The sequence below is a fragment of the Falco punctatus genome, assembly GCF_963210335.1.
Source record: "Falco punctatus genome assembly, chromosome: 5".
Classification (NCBI taxonomy): domain Eukaryota; kingdom Metazoa; phylum Chordata; class Aves; order Falconiformes; family Falconidae; genus Falco; species Falco punctatus.
In genome coordinates, this window is record NC_137584.1 from 62,333,919 (window position 1) to 62,355,650 (window position 21,732).

The 21,732-nt window shown below is 46.6% G+C and overlaps 2 protein-coding genes across 7 annotated transcripts in view; one reads left to right on the forward strand and one right to left on the reverse strand.

Moving 5' to 3' along the window:
- ROS1 (ROS proto-oncogene 1, receptor tyrosine kinase) overlaps positions 1 to 3,476 on the forward strand; it is an 80,004-nt gene extending 76,528 nt beyond the window's left edge. Inside the window, exon 44 of the mRNA XM_080389549.1 lies at positions 2,897 to 3,476. Within this exon, the coding sequence (XP_080245675.1) occupies positions 2,897 to 3,042 (146 nt within the window). The 3' untranslated portion in view covers positions 3,043 to 3,476. The remainder of the gene's footprint in view (positions 1 to 2,896) is intronic.
- The window catches only part of VGLL2 (vestigial like family member 2), a 51,515-nt gene continuing 32,835 nt past the window's right edge, over positions 3,053 to 21,732 (reverse strand). For 2 of the 6 annotated variants that reach the window (XM_080389538.1, XM_080389535.1), the window contains exons 2-4: positions 19,431 to 19,722; positions 17,197 to 17,703; positions 3,579 to 16,094 (exon numbers count right to left, since the gene is read on the reverse strand). In XM_080389538.1, coding sequence (XP_080245664.1) covers positions 16,054 to 16,094; positions 17,197 to 17,703; positions 19,431 to 19,722 — 840 coding nt within the window. In that variant the 3' untranslated portion in view covers positions 3,579 to 16,053. Of the gene's footprint in view, positions 16,257 to 16,313; positions 17,704 to 19,430; positions 19,723 to 21,732 lie in introns of those variants that run through there. The other 4 variants (XM_080389536.1, XM_080389533.1, XM_080389534.1 and 1 more) reach the window with 3 other exon arrangements.

Genomic DNA, 21,732 nt, shown 5'->3' on the forward strand with positions numbered 1-21,732 from the left:
CTTCAAAACATGTTGTGAGCCTACACAGCCTACTGAGCAGGCAAGGAAAGACACTGCAGGATCCGTGGGCCAGCTCGGCACCGCGGCAGGAAGCAGCAGACTGAGATGCTGAGATTGGGAAGGGGGAAGCACAGATTTTATCAGGTTAGGATCCGTCTCCTCAGAGGAGGCTAAGCAAACAAACTCCATCCCTCATTAGTATGAGTCAGGCGATCATAGTTTCTTATGTGAATTAATGCTGGGCTCTCTAAAGTAAGCTTCTGCCTACCCCTGGAGAGATGCATTGTAATTAATTTACCTGCAGTTTGGCCCAGTTATTGTGCTTTAAGCGCACCACTGCTAGGAAATGCGTCCAGCAAGGTCAAAGCTACATGCATTTAGGACCTGAGAGACAGGTATCTATGCAAGTACAGTGCTGAGCTCTGAACATGCCATTTTAGTTATTGGAAGCAGTCTACCTGAGTCAGCACAGAGTTCAGTGGGAACCTGCTTCTCAGCAAAGTACCGCTTCAGCCCATACAAAGCTCTGGACTGCCAGAATTAGCTCGCCTCATGCCCTGAGGTAGGTTCTTTAAAGTAAATGTTGGTAACTACACTATGCAGCAGTCCGCAGTGTAGAGAACTCCTCAGAATTTAAGTGTTTGGAGTTGACTCCCCAGCACGACTTCAGATTCCATGAAGGTGTTCCTCAGACGCCTCCTCTCAGGGTGTTTTGTTGGCTCAGCCAGGCTTTGCTTGTGAAATCTGAGGGGATCACATCACATGGTTTATCCTGCATTTACTCACGTATAACCCAGCATGACTATACATCAATCAACTAATTTTAGCAATGTTAAAATTGAAGAGAAAAGAATGATATCTCATTAATATACTGACCTGCCTCCCCACTCCAGCTTCTCTCTATCTTCCCTCTAATTTGTAACATTTTTGTGGAAAGGACTTCCAATGATTATTCAGAATTCTCTGCATTGGCTTATGGCTTCCCAGGGTGTTCGTGATGCTTCTAGCTCTCAGATTTCTGGAGTAATTTCACAACATATAGTCACTTTTCCCCTTAGTACCTCATTTTCAGTATCTTCTGTCTCCATTGTTTAACTAAGTGAGAAAAAATTATTTGCTTGCTTTGATGACTTCCATGAGAGGCAAGCATTGTACTACATAGCTTGACATCTTGGCATGGATTTTTTGGTTTGTACAGCAGAATGGTGCTAAGCTTTCATAGGTGCCGAACACTGCGCCAAGAGATGGCACAACAGTGAAAGGGCACTTGTAGTCAAAAGTCTCATTGTGAAAATGGCAATGTAGCTTATATGTGTCATGTCATAGGAGAAAGGTCATCAGCATTATGTTCTTCATCTTTGGATAAGATAAGAATATTCTGCAAAAATAGCCTTTCTTGCTTATTTTGTTCTCAAAGCTCAAAAAGTCAAACCAAGGCAAGTTGTTTGATTTTTTTATCTCTTTTTCTCTATAATGAGAAACGCAGAGACACATAGGCTGAAAAAGGATTATAATATTTTATATATTCAGTAGTTCTTCAGACCTATTGGGGAAAGAATTAGTAATGTATCTATATATCTGGTAAAAATATCTCAGTGACCTCATACTCACATTTGTGTAAACATCACCTCATCAGTTCCAGATACTTATACAGGAAACAAATCTGAATGCTCCTCTAGCGTTCTATACTTAGGCAGGTCAGCCGGCGTATGTCTGGTCTGTAAATACCCAGTTTTACTTGGGTCCTTATTTTAAGGTTTCTCTCTTAAGAGTTTGCTGCAAACATGCCCTCAGCATTTGCCAGTGCGCCTTTCCCAAAGCAACTTGCCCCTGAGGGTTCCCATTAAAAGCTTTATTAAACAAAAACCAAATACAAAGAGCAGCTGTACTGGTTGGTAAAGGCTTAGTCGGGATTGAATTACTAAATATTGCCATAATAGTCCTGAACGGACAAAGTGAGTATCAAATGATTTTTCGTAGCTGTCAGTCACTGTGGTATGTGACCACAGTTTGCTCCATGCCTCAATCCCCATCTTGCTGATAGGTTTCTAAAATCAAAATTCTCCTTCAGACTTTTCCTGATAATCTTTCTTAATGGACTCTAGCATGTGGAACAGACTTCTGACTTCATAGCTCAGGGGAGTGTGTGATTACAGTGACATAACAAGTTGTATGTTGCAACAGGACAATGCTTGTGATTCTTTTGGACAAATAACCCTGAATTTCACATCCTTAATTTTCCAGTTGTGAAGTAAAATAAGGAGGGACAGTAATAAAAGAGGGTACATGGTACAAAAATAAATGCAGAAAATATCAACAGTTATGACCTGAGCCTTCAGTTAATAATTTTTACATTTTTTTAAAAGACATATCCCCTGCGTTAGATTTCAGGCAAATCTGTATATATGAACAGAATCAAATTAGGGAAAACATATAAAGTTTTTCAAACTGGGAAAACCACTCTGGATCACCAAGTTCAAGCTTCTAGAAAAACAGAATATTACAAGTTCTTTAGAGAGACAGTATATAATGATTTAGTACACAGAAAACTGCCTGTGTTACAGGAGTCTTTAGCAGTATTATTACAGGGTTACACAAAGGTAGAGATTAAAATCACTTTGGGTTTATGCAAGCTATCTGTACTACCAAAAGAAGCAAGTCATGTATTCATAACTGTATTGCTGCCTGTTGGTATGAACGGTGACGACCAACCTTCCCTAAGTGATTTGCTTAAAGCTACAATCCACACAGGCAATAGCAGAAAATAAATCTGATTCATCAGTCACTCTTTGTGCGGTCAATAGACCAACTTTCTCCAACAGCTGTCTGATTTTGTTTGCTATCTAACATTATATGTGTATCACTGGTCTGTTGTTTTTTTTGTTTTTAAATGCAGATAGTGATGTTCCTTGTGCAGATTCGGATAGTATTCTTTCAGCCATGCTAATGGAAACAAGGAATCAAGAGGGCTTAAATTATTTGGTATTAGTCAAAGAAGGCAACCAAGATCAAGGAAGTATCAACTCTGCTGAACTTAGTTAAGTCTGGTTCCCTCTCTTTGAAAGAAAGAGGGAGAGAAGAGAAAAAACTACCAAAGAAGACAAGCCAAGGAAAATATTCTGGATATCATCATACTTACAGAGATGCCTTTAAAAAAACAGCAACTCCCTAAAATACTAAAACTACCATATAATATCATAAGGTACTGAATGATGTGTAGCAGAATAAGACAACAATTACGTTTCTTTTTATTTTCTACATGTTATGGTTTGGGTGTTTTACAGGAGATAGTTTAAGGAAATAAAACATGTAATTAGACAGCAAGTGATTTTACTGTGGTGTTTGTTAAATTTATACAATCTTATATGCCCCAGACACAGGCAGTCTTTCCAAAAGGGAAGAACTAATATACTGTTTCAAAGAAGGAACGAACTCATTCATGAAAGGAAAAAACAGTTGAAATCTAGCTTCACGGTGCACAAACAAGATTTTTCTAATCAAAAAACTAACATAAGTTCTTGTTGTATTTTTATGAACTCCAAGTCAGAAAGAAGGGTGACTGGGTTGTCCACTGCTGGGGATAGTCTATTTCACTGTTTAATTTAAACAAATACTTGCAATCATCTTTAATGTTAAGTTGCACAGCGACTGATCTGTGAATCTGGACAGTCCTGTTTTCTTACATTTCTTTTCCTTTCCCTTTCATCATCCTTGCTTATTTTTTATTAGACTGTATGAAGGCAGAAGCTTTTCCTCTATGTGTTTGGAGATCAAGTCAAAGTATATAATAAAATTATATATAAATCATTACTGAATAAAAGACACCAATAAGCTTTTTGGAACATTTAATCAAAAACAATAGTCTGCAAATTATGCAGAGCTATTCACTGACATCTGTCAGGAAGCTAGAAACATGCTCTGGTTTAATGCAAATATTTGATAATAGGGGACACTGAAGAGTAGTAAAAGCACTATCTGATGTCAGAATGTATAAATTTTTAAGATGCAACTCCACTGAAATCAAGCTTCAAAAGTTCCTTAAATGGAGATCCAACACAGACAAACAAGAAATTTGGCTTTTAACTTTTACTCAAGCGAAATAGAAATCAAGAGCTTTTGATTTAGGATTCTTCAAAGTTTCTGACAAAGCTTATTCACGTAGTTTACAATTACATGAATATTTTTTCTTCATCTGCAAATCAGTGTAAAAGCCAGATTTGCTAATAACAACAATTGCAGCACTTCGCTATGCTCACTAGACCATGAATGTCAGACAAATAAATAAATAGTTTCCTTCCTCTTCAAGTGCTGCTCGATTGATTGTACAGCCACTCCTTCCATTTCAATAACATAAACATGAGCAATGTTTACTAACCAGTAGCATGTGCTAGCCAGAAACCAGGAGGATCCCAGTTCTATGGTCACCACACCTGGATGACTTCATACATCAAGAAGACTGCTCAGTCAGCCAGCCACAAAGGTTTTGAAAACCAGCAGCATTTCATATGATATCTTTTTCTTTAGCAGGAACAGCCTTCGATGCTGCCACGATTTTGTCTAGGCAAAACATTTCACAGGCCTCATGATTGCATCTGTGATGTGATAACCCAAGTTGATTCAGATTTGTGTAGGTCCAAGTTGGAAAGAATCATGCAAGAGCCTATCCAACATGGGTAAACTGGGTTAGAGGGCCAGGTGAGCATCAGCCACAGACAGCAATCAGAAGTAACACCCCTGAGATCTTGAAGTAGCCACAAATACCCAAAGCAGCAGAGAAAGGACAGAGGGGAAGGTAAGTTTTGTTTTGTCCACATTTCCTAAGTGTTGCAAGACAAGACTAGTTTTAATGGAGGATTTATCACAGCATGATGATGAAGAAAACATCAGTTTTCATGCATTGCCAATAAATGAACTCTCAAGATATTGACCAGTGGTCTATGTCTTTTGCACTTAATAGTATGAAAAATGTATTGGACTGCGTAAACCACAAATCTCTCAGTCCAAATCTAAGGGTCCTGATCTGTAAATTGCTGAATTCAGTGGAAGACACAGTACCAAACCTTCCCCGTAAGTGCAGTGATCTGAGGCGCGGCTCAGTGATACAATGTCAGCTCTGAGCATGGCCCTCCCCATCACTCCGTTCTCCCTCTCTCATTTCCCTGCCTTAGAGGAATAAGTAAGCAAACGCAACTGTTCCACTGAGTTGTGGTAAAGCTGAATTTGATGTGTGCAAACTTGCCTCACTTGTATCCACTCATAATGCTACTTGCAAAGAGTTTCTTAATCCCTCATGTTTCTGTATCACGCTTCCTTACACATGTTCATCTTTTCGCCTTCTCTATCTTGTTGAAGCGATGCTTCCTCTTTTCATTCAAACTCTTCATGATTCAAATTTTAGTCATAAACTCATACTTGCTATCAGGAGGACACCGCTCACCTTGAAGCAGCCAGCCCCTAATAACAGTTTTCATAGCTACTTTTAAAGACAGCAGTGAAGATACACACATAAGAGTGACAAGAATGAAAGACCTTTTTGGCACATTCTTGGGCAGGAAAATGGGTGCTACCCGGCCTGTATTTGTCTGGGATAGTTGGTACCTCCTCCCGTGGCAAATCAAGGGAAAGAGTCGAGAAAGCTTTAAGTTCAAGTGTCTTGACTTTCAAGGCTATATGTTTTTAAATAAGTGTAAATGGGTTTCAGGGTGATAATGTCATTTAAAGGAAATATTACTTTAGGGGGGGAAAAGACTCTTGACATATCAGGAAGGTTAAACGTGAGATAAGGGTACTAGTGAAGCAGTCATCATGATCGCACTTGTGTAACAAACTGCTGAGAGACTCATCCTCAAGTGCAGAGGCAATAACATACACTATTACCTTCTTCATTTAAAGCGTACAGGGAGATGAGTCTAGGGTGTGATAACCATGTAGTAAGATGAATTATTTCTAGATTCCCTTGTAAACCAGAGGAAGCCACCTAAATAAGATGAGAAACCTGCCCTGGGAAAATTCCCCTCTGCAAGAGCTGGAGGAACTAGAAAGGGAAGTCTGAAGTCCAAGTCATAAATGCATAGGGGTTCCTGTCAGAAATTCCAAAAGCTGCTTAACAAAACCCCCATTCTCCAGCTAGTATAAAACAGATAGACCCAAGCTACAACAAGGTCTTTTACCATCTCATATCAGCATACACTTCATACAGTCCCTCTACTGCCTTCTCCTTGTCTCACCTCATCCAAGATGTGTGTTCTCTCTGCTCTCCCTCCTTCTTCCTCAGCTGCTCTCTTCATTGGCTGCCCAACCACTTAACTTAACCAGCCACAGCTGCACCTCATTTACATCGGCCAGCCCGCTGCCCGTGAAGCCAGCCCACAGCTGTATATTATCAGTGCTAATTAACCCAGCTTCATTCCTCTACAGACCCACTTTTCACCTGCTGTAAATCAGATTAAATACGTTAAGCTATGCTGATGTACAGCAGTGGAGAAACTGCTTCCAAGTCTTCAGCTTCTCAAGATTTGGCCTGAGACAGGTAGACCTATGCCCAGTCAGTTCCCGAACAACAGATGGCTAACCTCCCTAAGCCTCCTCCTTTCCATTTTATTGCTGAGCATGACATTACATGGCATGGAGTATCTCTTTGGTTAGTTTGAGTGATCTGCCTGGTTGTGTCCTCTACCCAACCCCTGATGCACCCCAAGTCTATTCACTGGGGCGGGCAGAGTGAGAAGCAGAGGTGGCTTTGATGCTGTGCAAGCACTTTTCAGCAATATTGTTTTGGCCACAAACCCAAAACATAGCACAAGACGAGCTGCTATGAAGAAAATAAACTCCAACTGAGTACAGCCTGTAACCTGCGCTGGGAAGAGGAGACGTGCCCCCGGGCACTGATCAGGGGATGCCCTAGGTGAGTCTCTGGGTTGCAGCCGGTTACTGTCTCAGGCTCTTCCTTCTTCCTTGATGCCAGCACAGACACTTGGCGAGATCACTGAGCTACGATAGTGAGCATGCTTCAGGATGTGATACCATACACAGCCCGCTAGCGCTGGGCTCTCAAATGGCAATGACTGAACTTTGAGCTGTGCTTGGACAGACATGGACATACTGTGTGGCTTTAGTTGGCTTATTTAATCTCTCAGCTGCAGACTTGACATCCATATGAATGGATGAAAAATATTTACTGCTACCTATGAATAGTATTTACTACAACATAACACAAATGCTGTGGTGATTAATTAAAGTTTGTAAATTATTTTGCAAATGTGAAGGGCCAGGGCAGATGTTACTTATGTACTAAGGCAGCATTTTCAACTGCATCAATTCTAGGTCTGCTGTCTCAGTTTCCTTGGTCTACAGTAGGTGGTAACACCCGACCATCAGCGCATTTTCATTTTTCAGGGTTGCTTGCAAGGGCTTTTGAGCCGGTACATACTGATGACCAGATCTATCTAAAAGCTGTGTACCTCATGCTTCCATTCGGGACCACGATCAAGATCCTACAAGAAAAAAAAAGGCTTTATGACAAAAATATTGAGTCTTTACTGGGTCAAAGATAAAGTTACGGAAAGTTTGCATGTGTCTGCTGCTGAGAGATATGCCAGGCTTCAGTAGGATCACTTGCTTATCCCCATGTTCCACAGGAGTGCTCAGCAGTTTGCCACGAACTATGGGAATGTGGCTGTCAAGAGCTCTGAAGGGAAAACTTACACAGCTTGAAAAGAGGATTTTTTGAGATATGAAAGGCAAAAGACACGTTTCCTTTTATCACGTAGGACTGAAAAATATGGGGTGTCAAGATGATTCCTTTGCCTTTTTTATACTTAACGTTCATGTCTCGTCTTCTCTGGGAGATTTTGTTGTCAGTCATTCAGTGGCATCAGCCCAAGATTCAGAGAAATTAAAAATGACCACCAGAAAGGCAAAAGGTTTATGCAGCTACAAGGCTAATGCAAGTGTTTTCTATTAGTCTTTGTCACCTGAAAAAACTAGTAAGTGGTGGGGTGAAGAAAGGCAAGATCTGAGTTTACCACAACCTGACTTATCTTAGAAGCTCAAGCCAGGGCCCAGGGCTGAAAGTGGAGTTGTTGTTCCTCACCTTTCCTGGTACCCTAGATAATACAGACTAGTAACATCCTCCAGATCACAAGGTCCCTCAGAATTTCCTTCCCTCACCACTTGCATGGAAGGGCACAAATATCCTTACAGCAGGGCCACTGCACCTTTTCTTGCCACAGCTGCTATCAGCAGAGAAAGTTTTACTATCTATTTGAATTTACTAATGTCTCCAGGGTTTTTTTTCTTTTTTTTCTTCTTTTTCTTTGACATCTGCAGCATGCTGTCTAGGATGGTTTGAGTCCTCAAGTGTGGTTTTGCTGAGCACAACCAGGTGAAACTGATCCTCTGTGATTCAGGTTTAAGACTATGCATTTTAATAACTGTGAAGGCAGCTTTCCTCTAGATTCAAATTTACCTCTTTCTGCACAAAGCTGATCTTAATTCAGCTGTAACAGACCTGAAAGTTGTCATTACAGAAAAGAATGTCTGTAAAATAGCCCTGACAGGTCTGTTAATGATTAAAAAGTTCTAATTATCTTTCGTTTCTTTTAACTGATTCTTCAAAGTTTTTCTTACACAAACACACTGGAGTGAGTTGCAGGAGCTTGCATACCAGGTGGATTTTTTAAACGATCATGGCTCTATTTATAATGACACTTGGCACCTCTAACTGACATTATGTTTTAACTCTAATAAATAGCCAGAAACCCAGTGCACCAAAGCCAACTGACGATGCCAAAATATTATCATAATTGCCAGTGACATTACTGATACTGCCGTGTAAGATAACCTTTTTTATAACATGTTAACTTCTTGTTCAGATGATGTCTTCCCTTTGGAGAATGTTCATCACTGCTTTCTATCTTTTGCAGTAAAAATGGAGCTGTAAAATAGACACTCTCTGTTTGGATACCAATCCCTTTTGTAACGCTGTTGACATAGCTGGGTCTTCTTTTTCCTGTTTTTTTCCTCTCCTATCTTTCCTGACAGTACAAGTCACCCAGTGTTCATTAGAGATGAGGCCACTGAAATGCCTCTGTTGTCCTGTGCAGTACAGTAAGCAACTACAGCTGCCTTTTCATCCATCTTGTAGGAAAATCAGTGGAGTTTCAATATCATTTTGTAGCACCAAAACCTTATGACTCTGATCAATCCCTGGTGTATTTCTGCTCAGATATCCAATTTTCACACCTTTCCAAGAGGGCTGACCATGTGTATATTCTTGGTAATTTCCAGTCACAAATGTTTTTAGCTTTCTCTTACAGAGAAACAGGAGGGGCAAAACGCTGGGAGTCACAGAAATAACCTTTTATGAGAGTATCTTCTCTCACATCTTTGTATTTCTTCAGTCCGACATCACCACATCTCCAAGGATAGAAACCTACTCACACAGTGCAGCAGAAGGTTCAAGTAGAACCTTCCAGCTTTGTGCTTTCCTCAGTTTGTCTGCTGACATAGCCTTTGTTACCTTAACAGGTATAACTCCACAATTTTTGAGTCTGCTGCTTAAGGCACAAAGAATTATCCTCTGCTTGAATCTACTAAACCAAAACTGGTGACCATGGTAAACCACAGTCAGCTGGCAAACACATCGTCTTGCCTACTGCACTCAGAGATGGCACGTGGCTTTAGTGGTGGCATCACCAGGTTAGATGCTGTCTTTTCTTTTCACAGAAGCAATCTGAGAAGGGACTGTTTCTCCTACACCTTGCCAGCATTCAAGGTTGGCATTAAATAATTAATACAGGCATCAAAAATGAGGGGGAAATGACATGTTTAGAAAGATCTTTAGAAGTCTTTGTACACTTAATCATCTGGTCTTGCAGCAGAAAGTTTAGATGGTCACTAAGGGTTAGGTGAGGTGTCACCAGCAAAAGGGTTTGACCTTACTGTAGCTCAGGTGTCTCGCCTGCCTGCAGTAGTCATACTTCCACCAAAATCAAGCTTTTCCACTCCTCACTTTCGGGTTGCTCCTCATTTTTTTTAAGATCTTTCTCCAGGGGATGCTTTCTAAAATGCCGACCTGTCTCCATATAGAAATGAATTTCTGGGGATAAGCATTACTAAAAATTTCTTCACCATTCTTTGATTCAATTTTATATTATATGATGAATGAAATACTTGATCTTGATGGAAGCAATATCAGAAAAGGTGGTGACAAATTGAGCAGAGCTGCAAGTGCCCTATTGCTACTGTGTCTGCACAGTTGTGTTTTGACTCAGATCATAGGCTCCTGCAACTTCAAAGTATACGTTTCTGGGGCATAAGAAGCAAAGAAAAGAAATGTGAGCAATAAAATGGCTTTTAGAAGACAGGTCTATATGCGAAGAGGTTGGACTGCGATTAAAAACTTAGGACTGCTACTCTAAGGACTATGCAAATACAAATATTGCAAATTCTTATCTGATTTATATATTTTTTTTTAGCATTGCAAGAGTGGCAAGTTAAGTGGCACAGCAAAATCATGAAGCACCCTGGGAAATACACTCCCAAAGAGGGTAAATAAAACCAAATATAAGCACCCTCTTAAACACAGGATTTACATTTTCTTAGCAGAATAAACTCTCTGCCTTGTCTCTCTGTGCTCTCACTGAAGTGGAGGTCATGGCTAGTGACAACTGGGAGCTGTTTCTGGAGGCTCTCTTGCCTTTTTAGGTTATGAGGGTCTCTGTGTGTTTAGGATAATATGATTGACGGCTCCACTCCGGCCCCAATTAGCACCCTATAATTTATTAGCTTCTGCTTTCAGATTATGCGCTAACTTCACAAATATTTCAACCACGGAAACAGCAGCTATCAAGTGTCTCTTCCCTGATCCAGCTCACTGGGACTGCAGTTAAATACAAGGAGGGAGCTGTGCAGGTCTGTCAAGACAGAATAATCATTTGTGTCTGTGTGCAACAGGGGCTGTTGCAGCTCTTTAGGACTCAGCTTGTGGAAAAAAGGGGTTGTTCCACTGGATCGGGGATTAGGACTTGGTTCCTACCACAGGGGTATGGTGCAGGATTAAGGCCAATGGGCTTTGTCTTCTGGAGAGTGTCTATGTTTGTCCTATACTTTTTATCATAGAAATGCTGATGCTTCAACTGCATACAAACAGCACTGATAGCAAAGCGTGTGTCCCTCCCGATGCTGTTCCTCTGTTCCTCATTGCTGCGGCATGGAGCCAGAGTAGCAAGTGCAGGAGGAAAGAGACTGGTTGAGGCAGGAGAACAGATTGGGGGTGAGATGCAGAGTCAGAGCTGGGGCCAGAAGTTGAGGAGAGAAGAAGTCAGTGAGGTGTGGTGAATGAGGGGGGCATCACACAGCCATACCCAGGCCAGGTGGGGCAGGAGAAAATGTGCCATGCAGTGGGGAGATGGGGCACCCTCATTAATGTCCAGTATTGCATCACCTAAAGGGACAGGTCTTCTGTTTTGTATTTATCCTGCCTTTATCATGAATGTAACATGTAAATAAGCAACTGATATGTGCCTAAAGAAACGCTCCAGTCCTCAGTCAGCTTGTGTTTCTGCGGGCTGCAGCTGAGCACGGCAAAGGAAGGTGCCTGTGCATGAAAGTAGGGCCCAGGGGTGCACACCCCTGCAAGCTGCACCCTTCACGGGCTCCTCCAGCACCTTCCCCTTCTCCTGCAGGACCTGATGTAGAGAGGGCAGGGACAGGAGGACAGGGACATAGCACCCTGGTGCCTCTGTGTTATAATTTGCGCTCACAGGTTTGATGCATGTTATTCACAGATTATGCCTGGCTAAGGAGGCAGTAGAAGGTGCACTGCAAAGGTAACTCCTTCTGTGTGATTAGAGATGGACATGCAAAGGGGGACTCTGCTAGCCTGAGCTACTTGTCAGTACAGTCAGTTTAGAGAACAGCATTACCCTGCAGGGAACTAAATCAACAACATAGTTCCCAAGGCTGTAGCCCCAAAGCCTGGAGGCTGACAGAAGTAAAGCTTTTTCTCTTCCTTCTTTTACTTCTTTTCTTTCTTTTCCTTTTTTTCCTTTTCATTTTCCTTTTCCTTCTTCTTTTTATTTTTCCTTTTCCCCCTTTTTTATTTTTAATAATCCCTTGTTTGTATTTCCGTGTGCAAAATTGCCTAGTTTGCAAAATCAGTATCTCACTCCTCCAAATAATCACATCTCTCTCCTTCCCCTGCTGCAACTGCTCCTCTGGGTGGCAGGCCAGGGAAGCCAGCCAGGACACCACAATCCCCCAGAGGAGCTGGTTTGCCCTTCTGTAATCAAAAGGGCACATTAATTACAACCCTTGCCCAGAAAAAGATGCACGAGAACTGCCAGTCAGGGAACCCTGGTGCATCCAAAGCCACCAGCAGCATTTTCCTCTCTTCCAGGAAGGGACCAACCTTTAAGCCCCTGCTAGAGCTTGTCATGAACCTAAATAAGACTTCAAAGGGAAGGTGAGAAGGGACTGCAGTCCCTCCTGACCCAAGGAGGGGACAGGGCAGATACATTTCCCCAGACACGGGCAGCACACAGTCCAGGGGAGGCACAGGGGATTACTCAGACTCTCTTTCACCTGCTCTCTCTTCTCCCAGCCTTCTCCTTTGCTGGGGGCTCCTATGGAAAACCCACTGGAAAAGAAGGTGGGAAGTAAGCAACGCTGGCCTAAAGCTCTCCAACATTAGACTGCAAGTTCAAGGGCATGTATATATGTGTTTAACTGTTCTCCTCTGTATTCTTGCAAATACAGATACACTGAAGCAAAACCCTCATGAAAATAAAGTGGAGACTACAAACACAAATACTATATCCCATCCCCACTTCCATCCTTCCCTTGACAGATCATTGTTAACTTCAGAGTTCATAAAAATGATATTACTTCATGCTTTGCTAATTTTCAGTTATTTTCAGAATGGGAAATGAATGTCTGCAGTGAATATGCCCAGAGCTTACTTTGCAAACTCCTGCAAACTGTTCTCACTTGGCAGCAGTGGATACTTCGGCTATGCCCAGCACTGCCACGCTCTGCAGCAGATCCTGTCCCTCTGCCTCCTTCCCTGGATTCTGCATGAACGGGTAGGGAGCTCTGCTGGTTCATCTGTCCCAGCCAGGCTAGTCTGTTCCTTGGGTGTGTAGCTAAAGAGCACAAGCTGGTGCTGACCTCTGCACGCCACTTGGAAAGGGGCAGCAGGAGGATCTGCTCTTCAGGCTGCAGGGCTCACAGCCCTGCTCTTCCATGTGTGACAAGCATGTGACAGATAGGACATACATAACATCTAAGAAGGGTTTCTATTATATTTTCAGGTTTCCTGCAAGCGTTCATGATTAAGCAATTAATAAACTATGATGCAAAGAGGAATAAAGCAGACTTGTGAAATGACACCGCAGTTATTTGTACTGTTACTGCATTGGAAGCTGTGGCTCCAGCTCTGCAAAGACCCTTGGCATGAGTCTTAAAGGTAGGTGCTGTGAGCAATCTCCCTGGAGTCAGAATAACACAAAGTGAGCAAAACTCTCCAAGGATTTGCCAAAATAGAGCATGTACACTTTCTGACTGCAGTCCATCTGGAGTAGGAGCATTTTAAAAGTTGTTTGCACATCTAACACCTTGAGCCACAATCCTGACTTTTGTGTTTGGATGTTTTCATAATAGAACAATAAAAAAAGAGTACCTGAAGAACAAATGTTGAAACCAGTATTCATGTATTCATAGCATAAATTCTCATGCTTGAAAATGTTCACAGTCAAAATTAATTGCAAATGCCAATGAGGTAAATGACTGGTTTATGCTTACATGAGTATTTCCAAACGTATTTGGGCTGTATTGCCCAGCCCTCCTTATTATGAATTGCAGAGGAGGGGGAAAAAAGAAAGAAAAAAGAAACAATTGTGGTGAAGCAGAACCAATGATAAAGCCAGATTAATAATTTTTTAAAAAAACCTTTACAAACAGCCTAAAAAAAACCCACAGGCAAATGCTCACAAAACAATCCTGCTATCTCCAAGCCTCTGCAGCAGTAAAGTTAAAGGCCATTTTTAGTTACTTTTCTCCTGCAAAGTGCTGCTGCCTTCGTTCTTGATGCCTCAGGACATTTTTGGTTTAACCATAAATTCTGGAGTCCTTCCCTTGCCCTTTACAGCTTTCCTGGGCTCTGGCTAATTGGAAACTGAGGGCAAAATGCTCAGGGCTACGTCTAGCCAAAGGAATCACAGCAAGTCACCTCCTGCCATTTGCCGAGCTCTGGCCGGGGATGCTCTGCACACATTGCTCCTTGCCAGCTTCTCACAGTATTTACTCACACTGCTTTATTATACTCTTACTATTAGGTTTCCTATTCTTTCCCAGAAATTGTGTTATTGCCAAGCTGAAACCTAGGACAAGTAAATTTGGGTTATTCATAACTCCATTTCTGATACATGGTGAACATTATGCCAGATTATGTGAGAGTGTTGGAAGGTAAAAACTCTCATCACAGCACAAAAGTCCATTTTCTGCTGCTTCTTCTAACGTCAAGGGGGTAATGTTAGGACTTTCCTTTTACACGCATTGAACTTTGTCAGCCTTCAAAGATGTTACATTAAGAAAAAACAGAAAAAACCCAGAACACAGTAGTGTTTGGATCAGATGTTTTATCTGTAAAAAAGTCAGCTTTTAGATATAGGGGGAAACTGCCATTTCTGCACTGTTTCATTAATTATTCACCACCCTGTAATAGCATTTTAATTTACCAGTGCAATAGCAATGCTAAATGCTACTGTCCCCTCTTCTATCAGTTTCATGAAGAAACATCCGTTATTATGGAGCAGCCCCCTTACTTTAACCCATTTTACAGATACACCATACATGAAAATGTAGCACTGCAACAATCTTGCATTTTCTTATCTTCTGTATTCATTGCTCTATTTTTTTACTCACTAAGAAAGTATTTTCAACTGCTAGGGTTTCTATTTATCTTTAATGCAAAGTAATAAAATAACTCACTTCATCCACATGACAGGTATTTTTCCTATTTCCTCCTGAAGTTTCCAGTTTGCCTCATTTCTCTTATTTAGCTTTAATTCTTCATAAAAGCACACAGGGTGAAAGAAGGAAATATCTTTAATGCAGCTTTCCTACTGTAAAATAGATATTCCTCCTTTCAAAAAAACAAAACAACTATTAAAGTGACAAAACGACAGCAACAAGTAGACAAAGAGAAATGTTAGAGGCAACTCAGACCTATTGTCCATCAGGTGCCTTTGCTTCTGGTGTTCTCCCTAAAGGCTGTCGGACTGAGGACGAGCCACTCTTCATGGGTTTCCTTCCTCCCCCTGCTTTAAAAGGGTTTTACTTTCACCAGAAATTCTCTTGTAAAAAAAAAAACAAAAAAACCCAACAAAAACAAAAACAAAAAACCACAACCAAACAACTGTTATATATCCAATGCAAAAGTGGTGCCAAACTCTGAGAAGTGCCACCTTGGTTTTGCCTTTCCGGGGTTGGAGCAGTTGTGCGTGGAACAGCTGCACCTCTGTAAGCCCAGGGCAGGTGGCCCCGGCCAGACACTTGCCACTCACAACCGCAAAGCTGAAAATTCTGACCAGTTCCTTGATGGTCCGAAATGTTTGTGGGTTCCAGTTTCTTCTTCTTTACTTTTCTGTAAAGTAAAGTAAAAATCCAGTTCAAAACTTCTAAGGAGCTTTCCCATGTTTGCATTCAAGAAATAATTTTTGCTGCCATAAAAAAAATATTCACACCACTAAAAAAAAACCCCCGTGATCTCCTTTGCCCCCTGTACGAAGGCCAGTGGTTTTACACCACCATCCATGACGCTATTTGACTCTTTTAGAGTAGTCTGACTGCAGTTCTGGGTGTGGGGTCTGCTTAAATAGAAGTTCAATGTCTTTGGCTCTCCTCTTGCCACAGAAGGATTTTTCTCTCCAAAATAAGTTTAGAGTACCGTCTTTGCAATGCCAGGTGCTTTTAAGTCCTGTTCCGAGCTGCAGGGCCACGGTGGGCTTGGAAAAGGGCAAGGGGGGATCTGAGAGTCTTTGAGTCAGCACATCAGCTCAGAAGGGATCCACCACAGAAGGAGTAACGGCGAGCTGCAAACCAAGATCAGAAGCTGTTACAAACTGACCCGAGTTCAGCTCCGAATGCCACCATGCCTAACAGGCAGAGATCTACAGGGGAGAGCCAGGGGAAGAAGAGTGAAGGACAGCTCTAAAACCAGTATAGATCCTTGCTTTTATCCTGAGGCTGCAAACCTGAGAACGGAGAGAAGAAAAAAAGGGAAGAAGAAAAATAGGTACAGGCATTTAAGGATAGAGAAAGACAAACTGCATTTCTGCCAGCTGAGATCAGAGAATCCGTCTAAAGCACGGGCTCCCCAGAGGCCATGAAGCACGAAGAAGAGCCTGAGCTAGACTGGAGATGTCTCTCCTGCCTAAAGTGAGGCCACTGTAAGGAGCCATTTGTGGCTGTGATGACTTCAGCATGGAGAGCTGTCACCAGAGCAGGCTTTCCTCGCCCCCACGGCTACTGACTCAGGAACTGACACTGCTGGCTATGCCTGTGTCACCTTTTTGTCACTGCTATGGCCACACAGCCTTACTTTCAGGCACCCCACCACGCACAGGGTACCACTACCAGGGTAAAACATTGCCCTTTTTGCTCAGCAAAAATGCAATTGTGCTTTCCTCTCAAAAACTGGGAAGACAAAATAAAGAAGGAGAGGAGGTAGTTCATGAACCTGTGTGGGGTCTAGAAATGACCTGCTCTGCTGTGGCAGCCCACACTCCTGCCCTCGGGGCAGCCGGTGGAGGGAGCCAAGCAGTGACCTTGGGGGCGGCCCCGTCCTGCTCCCGGCTCTCGCTGCTCAAGGCAAGAGCAGGGCCAGGGTCAGGACAAAAGTACCTCAAAGCAATCTGTACCCTGGCATTTCTGCAGGTGCCAGAAATGCAAAGGATGATGTGGGTGCTGATGTGTCGCCCTGTCCCATCCTCCCTCTCCCCTTCCTTAGAAGGTGCCCTCTCCAAAAAGGGCACCCAGGGCAAAGCTCAAGTGTCTCCCACGGGGCTTCCACCCCCAATTTACTCCCTCACAGCAGCAACCAGCTGCCCGGCCATGGGGGGGTCCTTCCCTAATTCTATGGATGGTGTGGAGGCAGAGGTGAGGCTGAGGGAGGGATGAAGGGCAGCTCTTTACCTGTGTCCACGTTGAGGCTGAGGCTCTGTGCCATGTCCCCAGCTGCACTGGGGAAGGATCCCGGCGTTGTCCAGGCTGCGGCTGCACCTGCCTCACTCTTGCCCAGTTCACAGGGGGGGCTGACTGGTGTGGGTACGGAGGCAGGGGTGAGGCGGTGGGGGCGGACGGAGGCGGTGGGCACCAGGAGCGAGCCATAGCGGGGGTCGAAGTGGGGCCTGTAGACCTCGTGCATGGTGGCGGGGCGGGGGTAAGCAGTGCTCTGTGTCCCGATGTAGGGGTGGTGGTGGTGGTGGTGGTGGGCATGGTGCCAGGGCTCAGGGCCACCCTGGTGCAGGTGGCCGTGCAGAGAGGCAGGTGTGTAGGGGTCGGCGGTGGCAGCAAACGGCAGATCGCTGTGGGTGGCAGCTGCCAGGGGGCTGCTGAGGGTGGCTGGGACAGAGGAGGGCTGGTACGTGCTGTTCCAGAAGGACGGTGGAAAGATACGCTGGCTCATCGGAAAGGAGCCATCTGGGTGAAGGGAGTGGGAGAGAAAGGCAACAATGAGCAAACCCAGAGAGCCCTGATCTCCTTTCCCTAGGGCTCTGCCCCTCCCCAGTTCCCCCAAACCAGCCCTTGAATTCCCTTTATCCCCCCCAAACTGCAAAACACAAGAACTTGCTCCCAACAAGTACAGATTCCTCTACAGCTAAACATCCAAAACACCTAGCCCAGGGCTTATCCATGAAACTGGAACTTTTTGCTCCAGGTTTCTCGTAGTATGTATGTGGGGGAGAGGCTATTACCTAAGGTGAGGGAAACATATCTTTTCCTCTGTAGTGGAAACTGAGTGAGAGCTACGACACACTGCAGTGATTTCCGGGGTTGGATTTTTCTTGTTTGTTTTAGTGGTAATCTCCCCCTCTAAGCATTTATGCCCAACACCTCAGAGGATGCCCGACCCTACCAGGAGAGCAGCTGCTGCCTCAGTGCAGTTTCAAAGTGGGCAGGAACAGTGCGAGATGCAACTAAGGAACAGCTTGAATTTTCTAAATATCTGGGGGAAATTCCCCATCTATTACACTGGACTTAAGCCAGTTCCTTGGGTATATTGTTAACGTATTTGGGAAGCACTCTGCAGATCTTCGGAGGCTGGCAGGGCAAAGGACAAGGACCCTACATCTTCTTTGACCAGTAAGCAATGTGTGAGAGGGGTTAGTGATTATTAATAGCACAGATACATGCTATGCATTATTAATTGGGAATGCACACTGTTCCCAAGGCAAATAAGAACATGCTCCCGATATGTTTGCCAGGGAGGTACATCAGCTCCACACCCTGGCATTACTCAGGAGAAGAGGAAGTTGTTCATAAAAAGCAAAGAACTCTCCTCTCCTGCCATCAGTTCTAATGCTGAATATCTTTCACCTGTGAAATATTTAAGCTACTATTTCATTCTCAGAAACTACTGACAGAAATTCGTGGAGGGGCTGAGAAACCAGCCTTGGCTGATGGGGTGGCCCCATGAGGGAGAGTCCCCAAAACTGCCCCAAGAGGAGTGCCTGCCCTAACCCTCCGGCGGGCAGAGGGTGGGGAAGGTTACTCCCCTCTGCCCTGGGTGCCCCCACGAGCCCATCCAGGGTGAACTGGGCACGGCTATGGAGACCTACACATCAGCCGTGGCCGTGGCCTTGCTGGCACAGGGCCACTGCTCTGGGCAGGTCTGAAAGCCCTTGTTTTCAGAAATGTAGGCTCCCTGTCTGTGCTCCAGCAGCAAGCAGGGTGGTGGTACATGTAGGGCGAGACACAGCGGCACACGCAATCTAATTTTTAGCGTTGGGAAGCTGGCGAGACAGCTCCCACACCTGCCTTTTGCTTCGTTCCCATCGTGGATTACGACCGCGCTAAACCGAAAGCTGCCCCGACAGGGTCAGCCCGGGAGGCGCTGGGGGTCCCTCGGCGGCCGCTTTGCTTGCAGCCCCCGCCAGGCAGATCTGGGGCAGTGTAAAGGCGATCCCTGTCCCCCAGCCGCCTGCCGGGACGCTCCCCCGGGCCACCGCAGCCCGGCGTGAGCTGAAGGGCTTTTTCCTTTTCTTTTTTCCCCTAAAAGGGCCAACCCGCTCGGGGCTCCCGGCCCGGGGCAGCCGGGCACCCGCGGCCGGCAGAGGGGAGGAGGGAGAGGGGATGTGCGGCCGGGTCGAGGGCGAGGTGCCTGCCCGGGGGGGACCCCGCGCCCCCCGCGCCCCCTGCGCGCTCACCCCGCCAGGAGCCGGCGTTCCGCGCCGCCTTCGCGCTGCCGAGCGAGAAGCTGCTGGGCTGGCTGAGCGCCCGGCTGAAGTGCTCGTCCACTACGGCGCTGATGTCCCCCTGGAAGTAGGTGAAGAGGACGCAGCGGGAGTTGATGTACTCGGCCTCGGGGGGTCGCTCCTTCTCGGGGCTGCAGTCCTCCTCCTTGATGCTGGCCGCGGGGTGGCTGGAGAAGGAGCTGCTGGCGCTGGCGCTGCTGCCGCTCTCCGGGGCTTCTTGCATTTTGGAGAAAAAGGAGAGTTTCTGGAGGGAAGGTGGGGGGAAGGAAGGAAAGAAAGAAAGAAAATAGAGCCGGTCATGCAGCGCAGCAAGGTGCGCTGGCCCTGCCGGTGGCAGCCGGGATGCAGCACCGAGCCCGCTCCCGCGATCTTTCCGAGAGGATGCAAAAGCCTGGTCCTCGGCCGCCCGCCGCCCCCCCAGCAGCACCCCCCACCCCGCAGCTGCATTTCTGCCCCACCTGGGGGAGGCAGCGAAGGGGCTGCAAATAGGGCTGGGGGCCCAAAGCCCAGAGATGTCGACAGGGATGGAGCGTCAGTGCGGGGCAGGCGCTGCCGGGCAGGAGGTTGCAGGCGCGGGTCCCCAGCACGAAGTCCCGCACAAGAAGGGACTTTGCGGGGGGGGACGGGACGGGACGACGGGGGGATGGCGGTCGCCGAGGCGCTGCATCGCGGGGGACGAGGCAGGGGGCGTAGGCAGCGGGGTGCCGGAGGAGCCGCTCGCCAAGATCTGCCCCAAAGAGCGTCCTGCAACCCACAGCGGCGTGGGTGGGAGGGCTGGCAGCCCCCAACACATTTCAGGGGAAAAAAAAAAAGCATTTCCCCGGCCAGCAAGAAGCTCCAGGTATTTCCTACAAGATTATTCTGTTTTTACTGGATTCCTCTGGGTGGGAAAACAACGGGCACCGAGAAGTTCGCGGGATGTTTCCCATCTTTATCCGCATTAGCGTGTCCGCAAGCTGCTGGGAGTGTCTTAGAAATAAGCGATGGGACGCGGAGCCCGGGCTCGGCCGCGGGCAGCGCCGTGGGACGGGCGGCGGGGAAGCACCCAGGAGACAGGTCCGGGTCTGGGGCCAAGGCACACGAGACATTTAATAATGTCACTCCTTCGTGACGAGCGCCTTTCCACTTGGCTCCCGGCTCGGCCATTGAGGTAATGGTCATCCCCCCAAATAATGTCACGCAGCCGCGTGCGGGAGGCGGGGGGGCTGACGAGGGGAGCGGCAAGGTGGGGGAAGACATCATCCGCTATTTGTAACAGGTATGCCGGCCCCGCTGCCAGGCGCTGGAGGTGGCCCACGAGCCACCACGCCGCGGGCTGCGCCGAGCGGGGCCGCTTGCCCCGGCACCAGCCCTGCAGAGCGGGGGCTGCCCCCGGGCCGGGGCCGCGCCTGGCTCTATCCATCCCTTTCTTTGGGATATCCTCCCGTTCTGCTGGGGAGGAAAGAAGTAATCTCTGGAAGGAGTAAGGGGGAGGGAGAAAAGAGAGAGAAGCTCAGAGGGCGAAAGAGAAAGCGGTGTGCGGCAGGTGCAGCCACGGGGAAAGGAGCCCTGACCCACGCGGGACAGTGCGGCCGGGGGTGGGGGTGGGGGGTTCCCCGCGTGCCGCGAGAGGTCCCCGCGGCCGGCGGGACCGTTTTATCGAAATCCGGGGGTTAATGGATACCGGCGGTAGCCCGGTCGCAGCTGCACGCAGCGCAGCGGCGGGACGCGGCTCCCGACCGCCAAGTGTCCGCGGATCTCGCAGGCGACCGTCGCCGCCGGGATCGCGGGGGACTGGCGGGTGTCCCGCCGCCGAGAGCGCCCAGGGAGCGGGGAGCATCCCCGCAGCCCTGCCGCACCGCAGCCTTGCCCCGCTTTGGGGCCGGGGCTTCCTCCACCACCGCCACACCGGGGAAAGCCCGCAGCCTCCCGGCACTGTCGCCTCCCGCAGCTCCCGGGGGTAACCCCCAGCACCCCTCCGAGGCGGCTGGTCAAGCACCTGCCCGAAGCGGCTCCGGCGGCGGCCGGGATGCCAGTGCGCTGGGGCTGAGCGATGCCCCGGGCAGCCGTGCCCCGCCACTCCCGGCCGGCATCGCTGCCCCGGGCTGCCGCGCCCGGAGGGAGCCCGTCCCGGCAAAGAGGGAAGGACGGGGACAAGAAATTAAAAAAAGAAAAAAAAAGAAAAAAAAGTCCCTAAAAAGCCATCGCAAGGTTAAGCCCGCGCTTTCGCTCCCGAGGCATCCCGCAGCCCGTCGGTCGCCGCCGGGGTACGTAC